At 47.1% G+C, this 19,464-nt stretch overlaps 1 protein-coding gene across 8 annotated transcripts in view; it reads right to left on the bottom strand.

The window, feature by feature from the left end:
• The window catches only part of AAK1 (AP2 associated kinase 1), a 363,094-nt gene that overhangs the window by 190,510 nt on the left and 153,120 nt on the right, over window positions 1-19,464 (bottom strand). For all 8 annotated transcript variants that reach the window (XM_086943487.1, XM_086943480.1, XM_086943481.1 and 5 more), the window contains exon 13: window positions 14,544-14,777. In XM_086943487.1, coding sequence (XP_086799613.1) covers window positions 14,544-14,777 — 234 coding nt within the window. The remainder of the gene's footprint in view (window positions 1-14,543; window positions 14,778-19,464) is intronic.

Genomic DNA, 19,464 nt, shown 5'->3' with positions numbered 1-19,464 from the left:
CGAAGACTCTTCCAGGACAACAATGTGCAATCATCCGAACCCAACACTAGGCGGCGATCTATGCACAGATATGAGTTCAGCAGCCCACATGCCTCGAACATACATTAATGCAAAGTGCCTTTTCTTCAGAAGGGGTGTCACAAATCCTTCCTCACTCTCTGAGCAAAACCATTTAATGAAGATGGACTACCTGTGCTCATGAGAATTGAAACCCGAGGCAGCTGCATCTATCATGAGAGTTCCCGGGACCCCTTTCTGTTTTTTAACATCGAAGATGCTTCTTAAAATGTGTGTATGTTTATATAAAACAAAAAGGATTGCACCTTTTATACTTGACCCATCTCAGCTATTTTAACTCAGACCAGTCCGAATATATCCTTGCAATAGTAAGGCGGGAAACAGGGGAGAGAGTTTAAAGGAACATTAAATTCAATAATTCTACATAGGAATACATGAGACATGGTAGTACACATCATGTGCAAATTATAACTAGTAAGGCAGGAGTCTCATTTGGAGATTGTGATAAAATGAAAATATTAGTCATTCAGTTGATTTTTTAAAGTGCACACACCAAACAGATGTTACTTGGTGTTTAAGATGTAGAGACAATCAATGGCCAGTTCCCCTTAGTCAGAGCATGAACCAGAGACAACAGAAGCTGCAAGTCGATCAGATCTTCCCAGTAGACATATTGACCAATAAAGAATGGTGCACTGTTGCTCCATCCAGAAACAAAAGTAAGTCCACATCAGTATGGTTTTCTGTAGTTTGAAAAAAAGGCCTGTGTATTGTCAGCTGTTCCATTTGTTTTGCCTCTCCTCTCGTCTCTTTTCTCTGCGTTAAGTGTGCTGTCATCCAAGAGTAATTGTGGAAATTGATGTTTTTAAAGATTTGCCCTTTTTTTATTTTTTTAAATCAAATAGTTCACTTCAAGGGACAGGAGACAGCCACTCCATCCCACAAGTTTGGGAACCAATTGAACAGTTCAGTGTGCTTTTACGATCGGCTCAGGGTACACAGACAAGAGAGCCTGGTCTGGAGAGTCTGCCCGCTCATCCCCAAGCCTTTTTGGTTATCCAGCACATCATGCTCTGAGATGCAGCCACAGTGTACAGCTGGGTCTGTAGTGTCCCAGAGTGTACAGGCCTAAACGTACCTGTATGTGTGTTGTCTTTTTGAAAGTCTTTGATGTTATAATGGCTGTGCCTTGTTCGATATGTATGGATGAACAAATTTCAACTTTGCCAGACCTAAAATTAATGTTTGTCTCATTAAGTGTCTATCCATTTTATTTTCAGTGTATTTGTTTTGCATTTATTAAAATTAGAAAGGACTATTCTCTTGCACGTCTTTGTCAGATTACAGTTTAATGATAATAAATGTGTATTATTCAAATTACATATTGTGATATTTTATGCCTACTGTGCTGCTCATTTTTATTTGTATTGCTTTGGAACCTATGGATTTTTGATGAGCCTCAGCTATCTGCTCTGCTAATATGATATTCCCCTAATACTGTATGACTGGAAAAACTATTGAGACCCTAGGATGTGTTAATAGATATTTTAATCCACTGCAGAGGGCTTGTTAAAGACATGGATCCAAGTTATAGACCCGAGTCGTAAGGAAAAGAACCTTTACCAACTGGTGTAGGCCAAGGCAGAAAAGCAATAAGGCTATTAGAACATGCCACCCATGGAGGGGTCACATTTTTAAATCAAAAAGGGAAAATCACAAAGACAGACATTGGAATTTTGGAGCAAACTGCCTGTATCAGCCGTTATTCACTTTAATCCACTCAACTGTCTCTAGTGAAGCGCTCAACATTCAAATTTTCTAATTTAGCCAGATCTCACCCCCTTTAAGACAATATTAAGGACATAGGATCGTTATAAACCTGGGAGGGACAAATACATTTTTAACAGTTTCAAAACATGCATATTCAGCTTTAGACTGCTGCACTGACTCGACCTCTTTTGCTGCAGAGCCATGTGGAAAATTACAAATACTATTGAACTCTTCAAATGTATCAAGAGTTTAGTCAATGTATTCAACACATTAACACAACGCAGAGAATGAGACCTGAAAAGGACAAATGTGAATCCTAATATAATTAACCAATTTTATTTCTACCAGAAACAATTATGTGCCAGAACAAGACAACAAAGGTTAATGAGGTATTTACCAATTTAAGAAAAGCTCCCTCGTGACCTCTCTGTTTCCCTGAGGGTTTTAGCCTCTAGATTCAGACATGGGCACAGTCAAACACAAATTCACATATCTCTCATTTTCATTTTCTTTTTTATTTAAATTATGTTTTCATTCTTATTGCTTTTCACATTATTTTCATTAAAAAAATTCAGCAGTTCAGTCCTTGTGTACACAGATTAACAACAGAACACCATGATAAATGGTCAAAAATTCATATAACGATCTATGCATAACCAGGTAGAGAACTAACACAATCAATCCACACATTCAAACTAAATGCACATTCACACCCCAAACTATCTGTGCAAGTTTACACGTTTTGTTGGTTCTTGTCTAATGCCCAACACGGGGCCACTACAAATTGTAGGATTTTACATAGACTTAGTCAAATGAGGTATTTACACCTTCAGCTGGAGAGTAAAACCCACTTTGCACCTGCTAGAAAAACTACTAGCTCAGAGTCTCTCCCCCTCCCCCAACCTAACACCTCCCAAAAACCAGATCAACTCACAGGTCACTGAGGGGGAGAAGGAGGAGGAGGAGGAGGCCAAAGCCCCACCAAGAACCTCTGAATGGCCAAGTCCCCAGGGGCGTGGAATAAAAGAGCGCCATCGAAAGGTCCACCAGCCGTTCCCGAACGTTCTCCTGGAACACACTGTCCGGAAGCCAGGCATAGCGATGAAGTGCAACTGAAGAAGCCATGGCACGACCAAGCACCTCAGAGATTTCCAGAGCGGAGCGAAACATAAACGCCGCCAGCTCCCGGCCATCCAACACATGGTGCCTCAAATCAACAGGCACCCTCCTGAGAAGCAGCAGACATAAGTGACTCGCCGAGTCCCACAATCAAGAAGTGGCCCTAGCCAAAACACACAGCGTGTTAAAGGCCCACAGAGCTGCACTGGTTGAGGCGAATATATTGCGCCTCTAGGAGTCCCACCAGAGGACCTCCTGTGACAGGGGAGACAACAGCGGCGGCAGAGCGGAAAAGGCATTCTGTAAAAGAAGGCCTCTGGTAGAATGGTGGAGGGAAAGACACACCAGATCATGCGGCGCCGGATGGTAGTGGTGCAGAAGGTGTTGGGGTACCGGGTCCCCCGTGGCGGGACGGCCCCAAGTCCCCAAAAGAGAAGAATGGAGCGAAAGTTCAAAGAGAAGCAGCAGCTTTCTACCACCAGAGCCCTGATGGAGAACCTCCAGAAGATGATCCGCGGGGAAATGGGCAGCTGGATCACCCATGTGCAAAATTCCTACCGCTGTGGAAACCGTGCAAGCGAAGGTCAAACCCGCCTCGGTAGGGCCCCGCGGTGGGGAAAGCAGCTCCTCAGTAGGCATCGGCTGCAAGCTAAGGCAGCCGTCCCCCAAGCCCACTGGAGGAAGTAAGGGCCAGGTTCGGAAAGGAGGAAGAGGGACTGAGGAATGGGGGGACCTGCTGCGCCTCCGGCAAAGACTGCGGCGAGGAGCCGTCCTTAGACGACATCGGGGAAAAAGCTACGACGCGCTGGCCCGTCTCTGGCGAGGATGGCACCAGCAAGCGTCGACCCTCTGGAGAACAGGCGTCCGAGGACAAGTCACCGGCCTGACGTCAGCCTGGTGCCGTAGAGTCCGCAATCTGAGGTAGGACATAGTCGTCCGATGCCAAGGGCGACGCCAGAATGACCTCCGCCACAGTGCTCGGCGCAGGAGACCAGGGCTAGGTCGGGCAAGGGAACGGCGCCGGAAAGGCATCAACCCGACCTCAGAGAGACCCGAGGAAGGACGAGGGGTCCCCCGCCAACCTCGGCCCATGACTGGACGAGAAGGGCCCTCCGCCAGTTCATGTGGCTCCGCCAGGGCCAGCAACTACCGGTGCCGAAGTGGCGTCTCCTCGGCCGAGACCACCGTCTGTCCCGAGGACCGAGTGGAACTCGGGGGTGCGACCTGAGTCCCGGCAACCTCCCGTGACACCACAGGGACTCCCGCGGGAGTTTGCGGCGAAGCAGCGGCGCCGTGTGCAGAAGGAGGGACCCCCGAAGGGCCGCACCCCAACGGCGCCACATCCTCCAAACCTGGATCCGAACCAGTCGGCGCAGGAGCCGCTGGTAACGCCGCGGAGTGCCCCCGCACTGCAAGGGATCCGCTGACGTCCCAGAAGGGGAAGAAGGAGGAGGAGGAGAATAAAGCGAGGCCTGCAAAGCCGCAGCATATGTCTCCATCTGGGCTCTAGTCGCCCCTACACCGGGATACGGCGGATAGGAGGACGACACGCGGGGCCGCACCACCCGCGGAGAGCCTGCGCCCCCAACAGGCCGAGAACCAGCCCTCGGGGACAAACTGCAACACTTACAGACAGGTGAGTGACCCTGTTGCGACCTGGGAGAGGGACGATGTCGAAGACTGATGGCGACGGTTCCGAAAACCCTCCGCAGGGCCGGGCGTGGTGACGACGCCGACCTGGACATGAGAGCTGAGAGAAGTTTCATCCGGTGGCTCCTGCCGGGGCTTCGGTTTCATCTAATGGCACGTCTCACAATCAGTGGAGTCTTGGTGTTCCCGTAAACACCACATGCAGATGAGGTGAGGATCCGTCACCGACGTCTGGCGCGCACAAGACGAGCACGTCTTAAAGCCCAAAGGCATTCACACACTGTTCCCACACACAACACAATAAGCGAAAGGGAAAGGCCTGAACAGGCCCGGAGCACGATCCAGATCTGCGTTGCACGCGGAAAAGGAAAAAACTGACATAGGCGCGCCAGGGTGGGACTTATGTGACCTCACTGACGTCAGGTACGCTGACAACGCCTGGGCGAAGTCGAGTGATGCGCAGGAATGCTGTGGCAAAAAGTTTTCCGGATCCAGTCTCACGCCTGGGGATAATCCTACGTTAAGGAATCTGCGGCTAGTAGTCTATAATATGCAGCTTTTGATGTGGAACCACTGATAGTTCTAACAGTGTGGTGAACCAAGGCTGATGACCCATGTGGGGGCTACTAGAATCAGTGTCAGTGTTTCCCTGAGCTTTGAACCAGAAATGGAAGGAGTGGGAGAGGCAGAAAAGTGTAGGCAAATATCCCTGACTAATTCATCCATAGGGCATTGCTTTTGGAGAGAGGGTGTGGGAACCTGGAGGCGAAGTTTGGGCATTTTGCGTTGTCCACTGTGGTGAACAGATCTATTTGTGGGAATCCCCATTCTCAAAAATATGGAAGGAGAACTTGAGGATGAAATTCCCACTCATGTATTTGCCGTCTCCTTCTGCTGAGGAGGTCGGCAATTGGATTGTTCACTCCTGGAAGGTGTTCTGACAGGAGATGTACTGTGTGATGGATTGCCCAACTCCAAATGGTCCGAGAGAGGCGTGAGAGTTGGAGACAGTGTGTCCCCCCCCCATTGTTTTTGTATATAGAACATAGCTGTGATGTGGTCTGGGTGGACTAAGACAACTTTGACTATGAGGTAAGACTGAAAAGCTTTGAGTGCTAGAAATACTGCTAGAAGCTCTAGATAGTTGATGTGTAGATGTTTGTGCTTGGTGTCCCAGAGACCCTGGACTGTGTAATCTAGGAGATGGGCACCTCAACCGGATAGTGCTAACAGCCGACTTATCTCTATCTGTGGAATAGGGTCAATGAAGGGCCGCTATTTTGATACATTTTGTATATTCCACCACTGCAGAGAGCGACGGGTGCGGCGGTGTACCAACACTAGATCTGTCAATCGACACCGTCATGGATTCCACCGATGTGCCAAGCATTCTTGTAGGGGATGCATGTGTACTTTTACATGAGGCACTATTGCTATGCATGATGCCATCATCCCTTGCAAATGCATGAAGGTTGTGGCTGGTCATTTTTGGTTGGCCTCAAACTGAAGTAACAGAGCTTGAATATTGCGTATTCTGGCTGTATTGAGAGAGGCTAGAACTTGGAGTGTCAAGAGTGGCTCTTAGATAAGATTGTGTCTGTGGAGGCTGCAGGTGAGACTTTGTTGCGTTTACCGTGAAGCCCAACTGGTGGAGTAAGTCTAGTGTGACCGGAGTGTGTTGTAGACACTTTTGGTGGGTGCTGGCTTTGATGAGCCAGTTGTCTAGGCTCAGGAAGATGTGGATCTGTTTTCTGAGATGAGCTGCCACTACTGCTAGACATTTGGTGAACACTCTTGGTGCAGTAGTTACCCCAAATGGAAGTACTTTGAACTGATTGTGTTTGGCTGCTATCACAAATCGGAGGAATTTGCGATGAGCTGGATGTATGGGAATGTGAAAGTATGCGTCTTAAGTCCAGTGTGGGCATAAAATCGCCTTGCTGTAGAAGCAGAAGCACCTGTTGAATTATTACCATAGGAAAATGTTCTGAGTACTGGTTTAACACTTTGAGGTCCAGAATGGGTCTTAAGGAGCCTTCCTTTTTGGGAATGAAGAAATATAGAGAATACATCTCTGAACCTTGGGAGTGTAATGGAACTGGTTCTGTGGCTCCTTTCTGTAAGAGGGATTGCACTTCTTGAATGAGTAACTGTAAGTGGTCTGATGATAGCTTGTAAGTACAAGGTGGAATGTTTGGAGGAATGGTGGTAAGCTCCAAGCAATAACCATGACGGATATTGTCAATCACGCATTTGTCAGTTGTTATGGATTGACATATGGGGAGAAACTGTTGAAGTCTATCCCCAACAGGTGTTAAGTGATGGGGGGGAAAAGTGTGGGCAAGTCACTGTTTTTTAGGTGAAGGGTTGTTGCATGTTCAGGCGCCTCTACCCCCACCTTTGGAATCATTTCCTCTATACCCTTCTCTATAAAAACCTCTGGAGGATGAAGATCGGGAATTGCTTTTGTAAGTGGAAGCATTAGGGTGGGTCGAAGGATGTGGTTTTGGACTCTCCTCTGTAAAAAGAGTGACAAAAGGAGCCTCTATTTGACGGGGACTGGACTGCTCCCATGGACTTTGCCACTTCGGTATCTTTTTTAATTTTGTCTAGGAATTGGTTGACTACAGGACCACACAGGTGTTCTTTGTCAAAAGGGGTGTTTAAAATGGATTGTTGTACCTCAGGTTTAAAACCTGAAATCCTGGAGGAGCTACGCGGGCATCCAAGATGGTCGCGTGAGCAGAGAGCTCCCGAGACCCGCGCCGCCCTTATTGATCTATCCTTCTGAAATCCTGGTTACTTTGATGGGCTTTTGAAGCGCTACTCTTGCTGATGCTGCTGCACTTTTGGGGGCCGAGATCGGACTTCGGGAACCATATCTACGTCGTCCTAAGTTTTTTGGCCTAGCTCCGGACGAGACCGGGGACTCTGCTGCTTTGGATGGCCGAGCAGTAATTCAACAACAACGGTCGCCTGGCATCTGCTCAACCGGTGGTGTGTCACTTTCACTTTCGGTTTCTCTTCCATCCTTGAACTGACTGCCTGGGACCTAACCTGCACTCCTGGCTTTGGTGGTCTACCCAGCTGTGAGTCTTCATCACAGCCCCGGATCAGCGGTCTGTGAATTTTTGTGAGACTGCGAACTTCGGAGCCCGGAGGGTCCCTGCCATTTTATCGCACCCGGGAAGACCCAACGGGGTGCTGCTTTTAACATGGCAATGAAACCCGAGCTGGAGAAGCGCAGAAAAGTCACCAATCGTGGGGGATCGGTCCAGACTAACGTGATAGATCGTTATACACAGCCAAGAGGATCCCCCAGCGCTGCCAGCCGCAGTATCGAGGACCCGGGGACAGACATGACGGCCGCATCGGAGGTGTCCCTTCAAGACCTACTGGCCGCCATTACAGGACTCAAGGCAGATATGGGTCAGCAATACGAGGCCATTGTGTCCAATGTTACCCTTATTCGAGCCGACTTGGCTAAAACTAATGAGAGGGTCAAGGCATTGGACCTTAAAGCTACCAGTCTGGTGACGGACATGGCGGAAGCGCAGTCGGAGATCGGGAATCTGCGGTCGTCGCATGATCTGCTGGCCAGACGTATGGAGGAGTACGATAACAGGGCCCGACGGAACAACATCCGCCTGGTTGGGGTACCGGAGGACAGTGGTGCTGCCTCGATCGATTTACTGGTCGAGGAATTAATTGTTGCCAAACTTGCTCCCGCAGGCCTTAGTAAGTTCTTTGCGGTTGAGCGTGCGTACCGCTTCCCGGGTGGACAGGTCAAGCCGGGGGCTCCCCCGAGCCCTATTATCGCTAGGCTATTTTACTTTCGGGACAGGGACGTCATTCTTCAGGCCTCTCGTAAGCACGGCCCGCTGAAGTTTGAGAACAGCTCCATTTCTATCTACACTGACTTTACTCCTCAAGTGCAGCGGCAACGATCCGGAGTCCTGGGAGTGAAACGTCGCCTGAGAGACTTGGGACTTAAATATGCGATGCTGTTCCCTGCTCGCCTACGTATCGAATACAGGGAACGTGCTTTCTTCTTCGATCAACCGGACAGTGTCAGTGACTGGCTGGACTCATTGCCAAAGGATGACGCCGAGAGCGGAGGCCCCGGTGGCGCGGACGGAGTCGCAACGGCGCAGGAGTGACTTTGGGTCCTGAGGTCCGATTTTGGGTTGTAACTTTTCGCAGAGTATTTTATATGCTTTCACCTTTAGGCCCAGGGGTGGGGCGGGTTGGGGCAGTCTCGCCTTTCCTCCTCAGGGGTTCTTTGTGTAGACAGGCACACTGCAGTTTGGGGTGACTTATGAGTCAGCAGGGGTGCAGGGTGGGGGGTGTTGTAACGGGTTCTTGGTTGGGGGGTGGGAGGTGGGGTCTTGGTTGTGTTTTGTGTTCTATGTTTTTCCTTTTAGATGGTACTGTATCGCTTGCATGTATCCTTGCTCTGAGGCTCCGGGAGGGGGTGGTTTAGGAGTTTTACTGGAATGGGGGGGGGGGGGGGGGGGGGGGGGGGGACATGAAAGTGCTATCTTGGAACGTTAATGGTTTGGGAGACAGGAACAAACGTGGTATTGTGCTGCAGTTTATCAGACGTCATTCCCCTGATATTGTCTTACTCCAGGAAACCCACTTGATAGGCAATGCTTGTAAGGCTCTGGACCGCCGAGGTAATCGACTTGTGGCTCACGCTGGCTTTACTTCCGGATCCCGAGGGGTTGGTATAATGGTGAAATCCTCCTTGGCCCTTGAAATAGATGATGTCACCCTCGATGATCGGGGTCGATATGCTGCTGTCTCGGGGAGATGGGAGGGGAAGCTGATTGTAATTGTTGCTGTTTATGTTCCCCCGGGACTGCAGGCTACCACTTATGCTGACCTTGGTAGGACTCTTCTAGGGCTTCCGGATGGTCTTCTGATCATAGGTGGGGATTTCAATTTGGTAATGTCGGGCGAGTGTGACCGGCTGCCCCCTAGAGTTCTGCCATTGTCCCAGATGTGGCTGACTGACTTGACTGAAACCTTCGGGTTGGTGGATGTTTGGCGGATGTTGCACCCCTCACAAACTCAGTACACTTTTCACTCTGGTGCTCATGGCAGCCTCTCAAGGATTGATTATTTTTTGATGCTAACTGCTAACTCCTCCTGGGTGCGTGAAATCCGGCATCTCCCTAGGGGTATCTTTGACCATTCCCCCTTGTTACTCGAGGTTTCGGTGGGAGGCTTTTCCAGAAGCAGAGTCCCTCCTGTTCCCCCCTGGCACTTTAGGAATCCTCAGCTTCGCTCGAATTTGGTTAAGGCGATCGATTGTTATTTTGATGAGAATGTGGGTTCGGTCCCTTCCCCTACGACCCTGTGGGAGGCCTTTAAAACAGTTATACGGGGTTCCGCGTTGTCCCTTATTGCAGCTGACAGGAAGGCTAGGAGGGAGGCTGTGTCGGCCCTTGAGGCCGAAATAACCACGCTCGAAAGTGGGTTGGGTGGAGATGATACGCCTGCACTTTTACACTCCTTAGAACTGAAGCAGGCAGATTATAGAGCCCTGGTGACTGATGCCGCTAAGGTGATGCGTATGAATCAGCTAGGCCGTCTTTACTATGTGGGTGACGAGGCTAGTAAACTCCTGGTGTGGCTGGACAAGGCTGAGAGACTGAATCGTGTGGTGCCCGTTATCACTTGTGAGAATGGTGAATGTGTGACTGATCCGGGGGAGATCGTTGACTGTTTTGTGGATCATTTCCGAACGGTGTACAGATCAGTGAGTGACCGTGATGAGGCTGACTCCTGTTTACTTTTGCGCGACATTGCACTACCTTGTGTCTCGGAAGAGGATAGATTAGCTCTGGAGGCTCCTATCACAGTGGACGAGATCGCTCTTGCCATTGGGTCCTTGCGATCTGGCAAAGCGATGGGGCCCAATGGATTGCCTATTGAGCTCTATAAACTCCGACCGGACAAAATGGCTGCCCATTTGCGCACTATGTTTCTTGATGCATTCGAGGCGGGCGTCCTTCCATCCGAACAGCGCTTGGCTACCATAGTGGTCATCTACAAGGATGGCAAGCCTCGTGACCGATGCACCTCTTATCGCCCCATCTCGTTGCTCAACGCCGAGCCTAAAATTCTGGCCAAAGTCCTGGCTAATCGTCTATTGTCTGTAATCTGCGACTTGATCCATCCGGATCAGTCCGGTTTCATTCCCCATCGAAACACAGCCCTTAATCTCCGTAGACTCCATTGCGTTCTCGCGAGAGCTGAGGCTCTCACTGAGCCTGCAGTAGTGGCCTCCCTGGATGCTACAATGGCCTTCAACACCATTGAGTGGCCATATTTGTGGGCGGCCCTTTCCAAGTTTGGTTTTGGTCCTAGCTTCATAGCATGGGTGAGACTCCTATATGAACAACCGTTAGCCCAAGTCGTGGTGAACGGCAGAGGCTCTGATTCATTTCCATTGGGACGTGGCACCCGTCAGGGATGCCCGCTATCCCCACTTCTCTTAGCATTGGCATTGGAATCCCTTGCAGCGTGGCTTCGCTGGGAGCCTTCGATTAAAGGGATCCGGTGGACACCTGATCTGGAAGATCGCTTCTCACTCTACGCTGATGATATCCTTCTCTATTTCACCTCACCTCAGAAGTCTCTAAACGTGATCTTCGATGTTCTCACCTCCTTTGGTAAGAACTCCGGGCTTGTTATTAACTGGACCAAGTCGTGTGTCTATGTTATAGCGGGGGTGTTGCCTCCGCTGCCTCGTAGGTTCCCGATCCAGGTGGCAGAGGATGGCTTTAAATATTTGGGAATTTTTATTTCCATGGACTCCTCAGTGCGCTATGATCGTAATCTTTACGCTCCTCTTCGTCGCCTCAAGCAGGATGTACGAAGGTGGCGTGATTTGCCCTTGTCTCCATTGGGACGAGCGGCACTTTTTAAAATGATGTCCCTCCCCCGGTTTTTATATGCCTTATAGAACTTTTTCGATCCTGTTCCCGCTCGCTATTTCCGCGAGGTTGAAGGCCTTCAGAGGCAGTTGATTTGGGACGAACGAGCCCGTATCTCCCTATCAAAACTCACGCTCCCCTGGTATGATGGCGGTATTGCTCTGCCTGATATCAGACGTTATTACTGGGCCTCACAATTAAGTGCAATTAACCATGTGACGTACTCTCCAGGACCCGCTCCCGCTTTCGCTATGGATAAACTCTTGTTGCCGGGCGGCAACTTCAATACAGCCTTATATTCGAAGTCACCACTCCGGCTCTTAACTTGTCCCACGAAGTGTGCCGTACGTGCCTGGAAAGATGCGACTGTGGCTACAGGTTGGGGTGATAGATTGACGCGCATGACCCCGCTGTATGATTCTGAACGGCTGGGTAACCTGTGGCGGACGAAAGGGTTTGATAGATGGGATATGATTGGTATCAGCAAGGTGGAGGATCTTTGGGCCAGAGGAACAGTAAAATCATTTGAGGCCCTGAAGGTAGAGTATCAACTGGATGACAAGGAGTATTTTCGCTACCTTCAGGTGCGACACGCCCTGCTTTCTGCCTTTCACCCAGTCGTCCCCGCTGGAAGATCGTATTCTTGACGGCCACGTCCCGGATAGTACGATTTCCTTAAATTATAAAAAACTCATTAACACTAGGGCTGACCTTCTGGTGAAGCTTCGGGCCTCCTGGGTAGCAGATGGTCTCGAATTGGATGACGAAGACTGGCAAATGGCGATTTCCTCCCCTAAGGAGGTGGCTATTCCGGCTCGGCTCCGTTTTGTGCAATTGAAGATCCTCCATCGAGTCTATGTGACTGGTATGCGTCTGGTACGAATGGGGCTCGCAACTGATTAATTGTGTAGGCGTGGCTGTGGTATGAATGGTACTTTTCTTCATGTTTTGTGGGAATGCCCGGTTATTGCCGCTTTCTGGTCTAGGATCCACGATGTGATGGGGCGTGTTACTGGGGTCCCTCTCCTTCCTGAGGCAAGGCGCTGCCTGCTTAATGTATGGGAGCCTACGGATTGTACGGCCGCTCAGACCTTTTGGATCACCCTGGGCAACATGGTTGCCAGAAGGGACATGCGCAGCTCTGGGGCTTCCACAGACCGCCTGGACTTAGTGCCTGGAAAGATAACATGGATTGGTGCATGTTTCGGGAGAAGACGGTTTATGAAGCTCGGAGTCGTCCTAGGAAATGGGGTAGAATTTGGGCGCAATGGAACGAATACCGTGGTGACATTTGTACCCCCGCCACTTGATTACACTGACACCATTCCCTCCTCCCCATAATTGACGTTCCCTTAATCAGCGTCCATTCTTAACACTCCTTTCATTGTTTCCCTCCCCTAGTAGATCTACTTCCATTCTTATACACTGATTTCCAGCTTTTTCTCCCCTCCCGTGAACCTGCCATTGCTTTACCATGTATCTGTTTTTGTTGTTTGTTTAACTTCGACAAAATTACAAAATTGAACCTTCAGTATCCTATATATGATGTTTTATGCCACTACACCGTAATGGAGCGATATACGGCCTTTTCCGCAGTGTAATATGGTGGATACTTTGCTTTCTTGTCATAGCAGCCGGCCCGAATGGGTTGTAGGTAGACGCTGTGTATTGTGCATTTGATAAGTAAAGGTTTAAAAAAAATAAATAAATAACCTGAAATCCTAAAGCAAGCATGCCTTCTGAGGAGAATGGTGGTATTTATCTCCCTAGCAGCGTCAGCTTATCACAAATACATGCACCACCAACAATTCAATCCAGGGGCTTTGGATTGGACCCCGACCTAAAAGCCACCCCAGAATTGTCTGGTCCACTTGGCCCTCTTTCCTCCAGAAGCTTTTATGGCTTGAAGCTAAAAGAACCAAGGATGTGTACGATGTCAGCACTAAAGATTAGACAGATCAAATAATCACCTTTTCTACTGTGAAGATCTTTATAATTTAATAATTTGAAACCCAACTCGTATCTTTTTCCAAAAGCAAAATCTCTCACAAACTACAGATTAGGTTAACACAAAACCAATCAAATGTACTCTACTTAGGGAAGTTCTAATTTCACACCAAGTTGGGTATAATTCTTTTGCGCGTTTTTTTGCTGAATAGATTAAAAGTTTCGTATGGCGGTTAATATGAGAAACACTGTTTACCCGCCCCCAATATTATACCCTCGGAAGCGTCTGCAAGAACCTTTACAGGCCAATTTTAAACTAGATTTCCTTTTTTTTTTTAAAGATTTGTGCAGATTTGTTGTACAGCACCTTTTCAGTATAAATTCATACCAAACCATAATCAAACGTTACTATTGTTACCAATATCTTTTCTGAATGGTGTAGTATATTATAATTATTGGATACTTTTATAATTTCATGAATAAAAGAGGTTTGAGAAGGGAAGAGTCATCCCTTTAATGCATGGAAATTTTACTTGGACTTGATACCCATGAGTGGCAAATACAAAACAACATCGATTTAGATTCTACTGCATTTGCTCTGTCACCGCAGGCTCAGGATTCCACAAAATGTAAGTTACTGTGCTGCGTTTTGATCCTTCTAGAAAGAGCTCTAAGGTTCCACAGCATCTTACACCTTTTTTTTTTTTTACATCTCTACAAAGAACAATAGAATCACTATTCATGCTGTTGGACAGTCTTCTTAAAACTGTAGAAAAAGCTTTTAGTTATAATGCCTACCAGACCACTTGCTTGACATGTTTATATGTTTTTTTTTATTTCCGTGCTCATCGACTTAAACGTGATCTCAGTGGGGATGAAATTCAAGATACAGAGAAAAGGGGAAGTTTAGAAGATAGAGCAGTATTTAACTGGCATTGAGACTGGGACAGATACCAATCACCTAAGCTAAACATAGTAAAAAAGACTGCTTATTTACACTTGCACTTCTGTTTAATTGTATTTATTGGCCTGACTTATCAACAAGTTTCACTACCTGCATTAACTCCATCGAGTCAAAATAACATTTCTTACTGGTTGTTCATTCGAGGGTTGTGGAAGGGCGGCCACTGAAGTGGTTACTGGCGGCTGCTGCTGCGAGGGTTGTGGAGGCTGCTGCTTCGGAGGTATCACCGCCACCTTCTGCTGCATTGCTGCCTGTTGCGCCAGTAACTGTTGTTGCTGCTGCATTGTTCCAGCCAGTTGCTGCTGAAGGTAGTAGTTCTGCAACATTTGGTGCTGGTGCGCTGCTTGTTGCATTGCCTGCATCTACAAGTGGCAACAAGAGAACACGTATCAGTGGCCAACTACAAGATCGGCTTTATATCTTCATCTTAAGCTTAGACCAACTCGAGCCTTTCCACTGAATCTAGGCTTTAGCTCATACCTTTCCCTACAGCCCGCACTGCCTTACAGGTTGTGTTGAGCCAAGAATGTGCCATGCATGTACCTTTATAGAAAAGGCTGCAACCTGAATGGCAGACTGCACCCCACTGTAGATCCTGCAGCTCAGAGAACTGCACACCCTTCCTTACTACCTCAACTGCCCCACCAAACTTTCACTGAATCCAGCATGCACCACACATCATTTCCTAAAGTCCAACTCTTGCCTCAGTCACTGTTCTGAAGCATGTACAGTGGGACACATAGCAGTAAGTACCACATTCAGTGTGTGCCATGTAGTGCTAAACTGCTGTCTGCAGTGTCTGGGCAGATTGGCTACTTCCAACCCTAAGGCAGCGTGATAGGTCCACAGACTCAATTCCAGAATTTCTTCAGTCTATGTTATGCCCTAGTATGAGCAGGTGTGGAAAGTGAATGGAAACGCAGCTAGACACTGTAGCGTTTTGATTTCAGGCGTAACGTCATATCAGGGGGAACAAAGGTGCAGTACCCTCTACATATCACTTTGCAAGTCCTCAGAGGGTTAAACCAAGAAATGAACACATTTTAGTTTCTCAAGCTATTAATGCATGTAAAGTTTGTAGTCTCTGTGTCCCATTACGAGTTACTAGCAACCCAGTTTGGCCCAGTGACCAGTCCCCCTCCAAAATCATGATTGCATCGCAGACGCAGGGTGTGGGACAGAGGCCAATTGTGTAATTAGAGGTGTGATGTTCAGTCTGTGTGTACTATGTGAGGCACTGTCTGGGTCATAGGGAACGGTGTGAGGTGAAGTCTTGGATGCAAGTGAGAGTGGTTTGCTTTTCAGACAAAGAGGAGAGCCCCATTCTGTTATCAAGAGAAAGGTGGGGAGTGGGCTGCTGGGCAGGAATGAAAGTGTCTTCTGGATCGTAGACTAAGTCTGGATTTTTGGAATAGCTTTTGACCACAATTTGGGCTGCATAGCAAGGTGGGAATCATAGGGAAATGCAGGATATGAAGAAAGGCTCAGGTTTGGCTTCAAGATGAATAAGGTGCATACTGCTGCATTGCAAGATGATAGGCGCAGACTCGTTTGCAGAAAATGATGGTGTCTGGACTCCGGTGCTAATGAGGGAAGCAATCTGGACTACTCTGAACAATAGGGGGGTTTGTTAGAGGCTCTCTGAGCTGTATGGTAGTATAAAATGCAGGTTAAAGTTCAGTTTCCAATGTGAGGTCAGTGCTGAAAACAGAAGAAATGAATTCTGGTAGCCCACAGAATAGCGGAGTGAAGGCAGAAAGGGGCTGGAGTCGGGAAGGTCCAGATCATGAAAGTTGAAGGGGTGCTATAAGTGACATTGAATATTGTGGTCTAGCAAGAAATATGCATTATTTTTAGGTCAAGCCTGGGCAGCGCACGCGCTGCTCTGAGAGGTCTGCTGTATTGGAGTATGGACTTGAAACCGCGCCCACTCTATGCGCCTATTTGTCATTGGCTTGTGTCATTGTCCTTTGTAATTGCTAGCTTCTGATTCGTTAATAGGCTTGGTAGTCCCTCCTTAGTATTGCAGTGTCTTCATTTGTAAACTCCCATGAGGACTGGCCCTTTTACTCCTGTTATCCAGTATGTCTAATTTAGACTGTATTTTATCCGAAAAATTGTTCAAGGTATGTGAAGTTACAATTTGGGCAAACAAATACTAGCAATAGACAATTATTAAAGACAACAAATATCTATACATGCATAAAAAAGTGAAAAATAGAGAAACAATAAGGGCCCATATAAAGAATATCTGGAAATACATACAAAATGTAACCAGTAAAAACACTTCTAAGATAAGGCTCAGAAATATATACTGGTACATATAAAAATTGATATGAACTACAAAAAACAGACAGGTGGTGGACAGAAAGAATTACATAAAAGAGGGGGTTTCAGAACAACACTGAAAATGCCACAAACAAAACAATGGTTCTTCATAAGTTGCGGCCACAGTTGTGTCGATGGCGTTTCAACCTTTGTTATTCATTTCAGGTCATTATTAGGACATACATTTTAGCTGAGAATCCGACATAACAATTTCCAGTAACGAGAGAGAAAAACATAGCGGTTGCTGATGATTTGATTGTTTCTCCAATACAAATATAAAAAATCTTAGTGCAGCAAGGGGTAGTTGAAATCAATTAGTTCTACTCCTTATAGACATATTGACCTCGTGGCTATTGGAATGAATCCGGCAAATTTAACCATGGGATAGGAGACAAGTTCTCCTCAGCACATTGCTCAAGCATGCGGGATCGTCTCAGCACGCAGCAGGAAAGTTACAGAGTTATTTAGTCTGTAAGCACTATTTTCCGTAATGAATTTCTCCTACTGGAGGCCCGACATGCTTTCCTGCAACAGTCAGTGCACCATGCGTGCTTTCACTTTCCAAGCAGCCCAGGACAATGGCGGCCCATTCTTTAAAAAGAAATAGGTCTTGCATTTACAGGATTTGAGCTATTGGCATTGTAAATGACAGTACCTTTTATTTATGTGTTCATTATCAAAACAATTAAATTCACAATGCCAATAACTTAAACTCTCGCAAATGTAAGACATACTGCATTGCAAATGTTGGTTTGCAAACTGTGTCTACAAAAAAATAACCAATTAGCAATAGGATTTTAACACAGTTCTGGCTTAATGTATTAATGGCAGGAGGCAGCGTTTTAATTTAGCTTAGTATGTTAAGTCATGTGCCACAGAGATCAATGGCTATACTGCAAGTCTCAAGATTTAGTGCTGGTAAAAAAATCTCCAGAGTTTAGTCAGTTATAACACATGTATAGCATACTGCTCTCAAGGCGCTGCCGCTTAATGGACTTGCTGCAGAGATGTATGTGTGTGTTGTAACCTGTGGTTGTTGCTATGCATCGTCTCCATAGTTCCCAGTTCCCTGCTGCTCAGCCAGTGTGAGTGTGATGTGGTAGAATGTGGACGAGTCCCTGATTGGGATGAATGTCAGTTGGAGAGAGCCGGCTGAGCAGCATTGATGCTGCCCCTGGTGGGGCATTTACAGTGCTAAATTTGAGCCTGTGGTTGCCGGTGGGGGGGTGGAGGGGGGGGGGGGGCACCAGAACCTATTTTTAGGGACTGACACTTATTTTCTCCATCAGATACTTACTAAGAGCAAGAGGGGGAAAAAGCAAATTTGAAAGACGGAGCAAAGCAGACTGCAAAACAAAGGGGGAATGCTGGAACCTTTAATAGTTATATAAAGGGTAAGGGAGTTTCAAGTAATGGATTAAAGAGACATTAAGTGGGTTTAAGACTGTGAGCCTTGGCATTCGGCGTGCCAACAGTTTAATTGAATTGGTAGCAGGCATCTGAGCAGAGCTACAGGGACTGGCACTTTTTCTTTCACAAATTCAACACTGGGCATTTACTGTCTTACTTACAACTTGTATCTAAGACTAATCTTATTTCATAAACCCATATACTATAACCTATGTGACTGGCTTCCTGCTTACAAGAAATGATCTTCATTAGAACAGTATAATCTGATGGTCACATGTTCGAAGGGTCGCTCAGGGGATTACTGCGTTTGTTTCAGAGACCGTTATGGAACTTATAGGTCGCAATCCTCAATCTCAGTTTTAAAAAAAAGTTGATGGGGTATGTGCTTGCAGCAGTAGGCTGTAACTTAAAATGCATAGTTTTGAATCCCTAGTTGTTTCAAGTCAACCTTTCATTCTAACATTTATAAAAATAAATACCATTAATTTAGGTAGTAATAACCACATAATTACGTATATGGTGTGGTACCTAAATGAATTTGTGTAATTGAACAGGCAAGGCCCCATGCCAAGTCACTGATCATTCTGACTTCTATGGTTACCGTTACATCTGGAATGGTAAATACAGAGGCTAGAAATACAGTACCATTATAAGTTGAAATCTGAGGGTCCTGTAAGAAATGGAGAGTAACTGAGGAACTAGATTTAGAACATTCGGTGCCTAATCATTCCTAATCCCCAGTCGCAATTTCTCTCACAAACTTTGGCTGGTGTGAGCAGCAAAATTCTCCTGTGGGACCTGTCTGGACCAATAGGTTTGGTTATATTACTCAAAACTTCGGTTGCCCCACACTACTTGCACACACCTTTCCCTATGACCCAGACAGTGCTTTACATAGTAAACACGGACTGAACATCACAACTCTCCTTACACAATTTTCCTCTGACCTTACTGTGTAGCACAGACCTTGTCTCACACCCAGCCCTGTACCCCATGCAATGTCTCACACTTTACCCTGCAGCTATAACAGTACATTAGGACATGCATCAACTACAGTGCCCCATACTTTGCCCTGAAGCAAAGAACATGCACCACCCAATGGACATCCAGTTTATACAGGTTTACCAAGCGGTCAAATAAGTCTCCAGGTAAAGCAGAGCACCAAATCAGAGGGAAAACATTTGGAGATCTGATTACATGGGTCATGCGTGGGGCCAGTTGCTAGGAGCTTATCTAGGCCACCACTTCCTCACACCCTGCATGCCCAACCACCCTACACACACTGCACAGTGCTGTAATCAGGATTTTCTG

This window comes from Lissotriton vulgaris, chromosome 11 (assembly GCF_964263255.1).
Source record: "Lissotriton vulgaris chromosome 11, aLisVul1.2, whole genome shotgun sequence".
Classification (NCBI taxonomy): Eukaryota; Metazoa; Chordata; class Amphibia; order Caudata; family Salamandridae; genus Lissotriton; species Lissotriton vulgaris.
The sequence above is the reverse complement of the archived record's forward strand: the minus strand, read 5'-3'. Positions and strand labels throughout refer to the sequence as shown.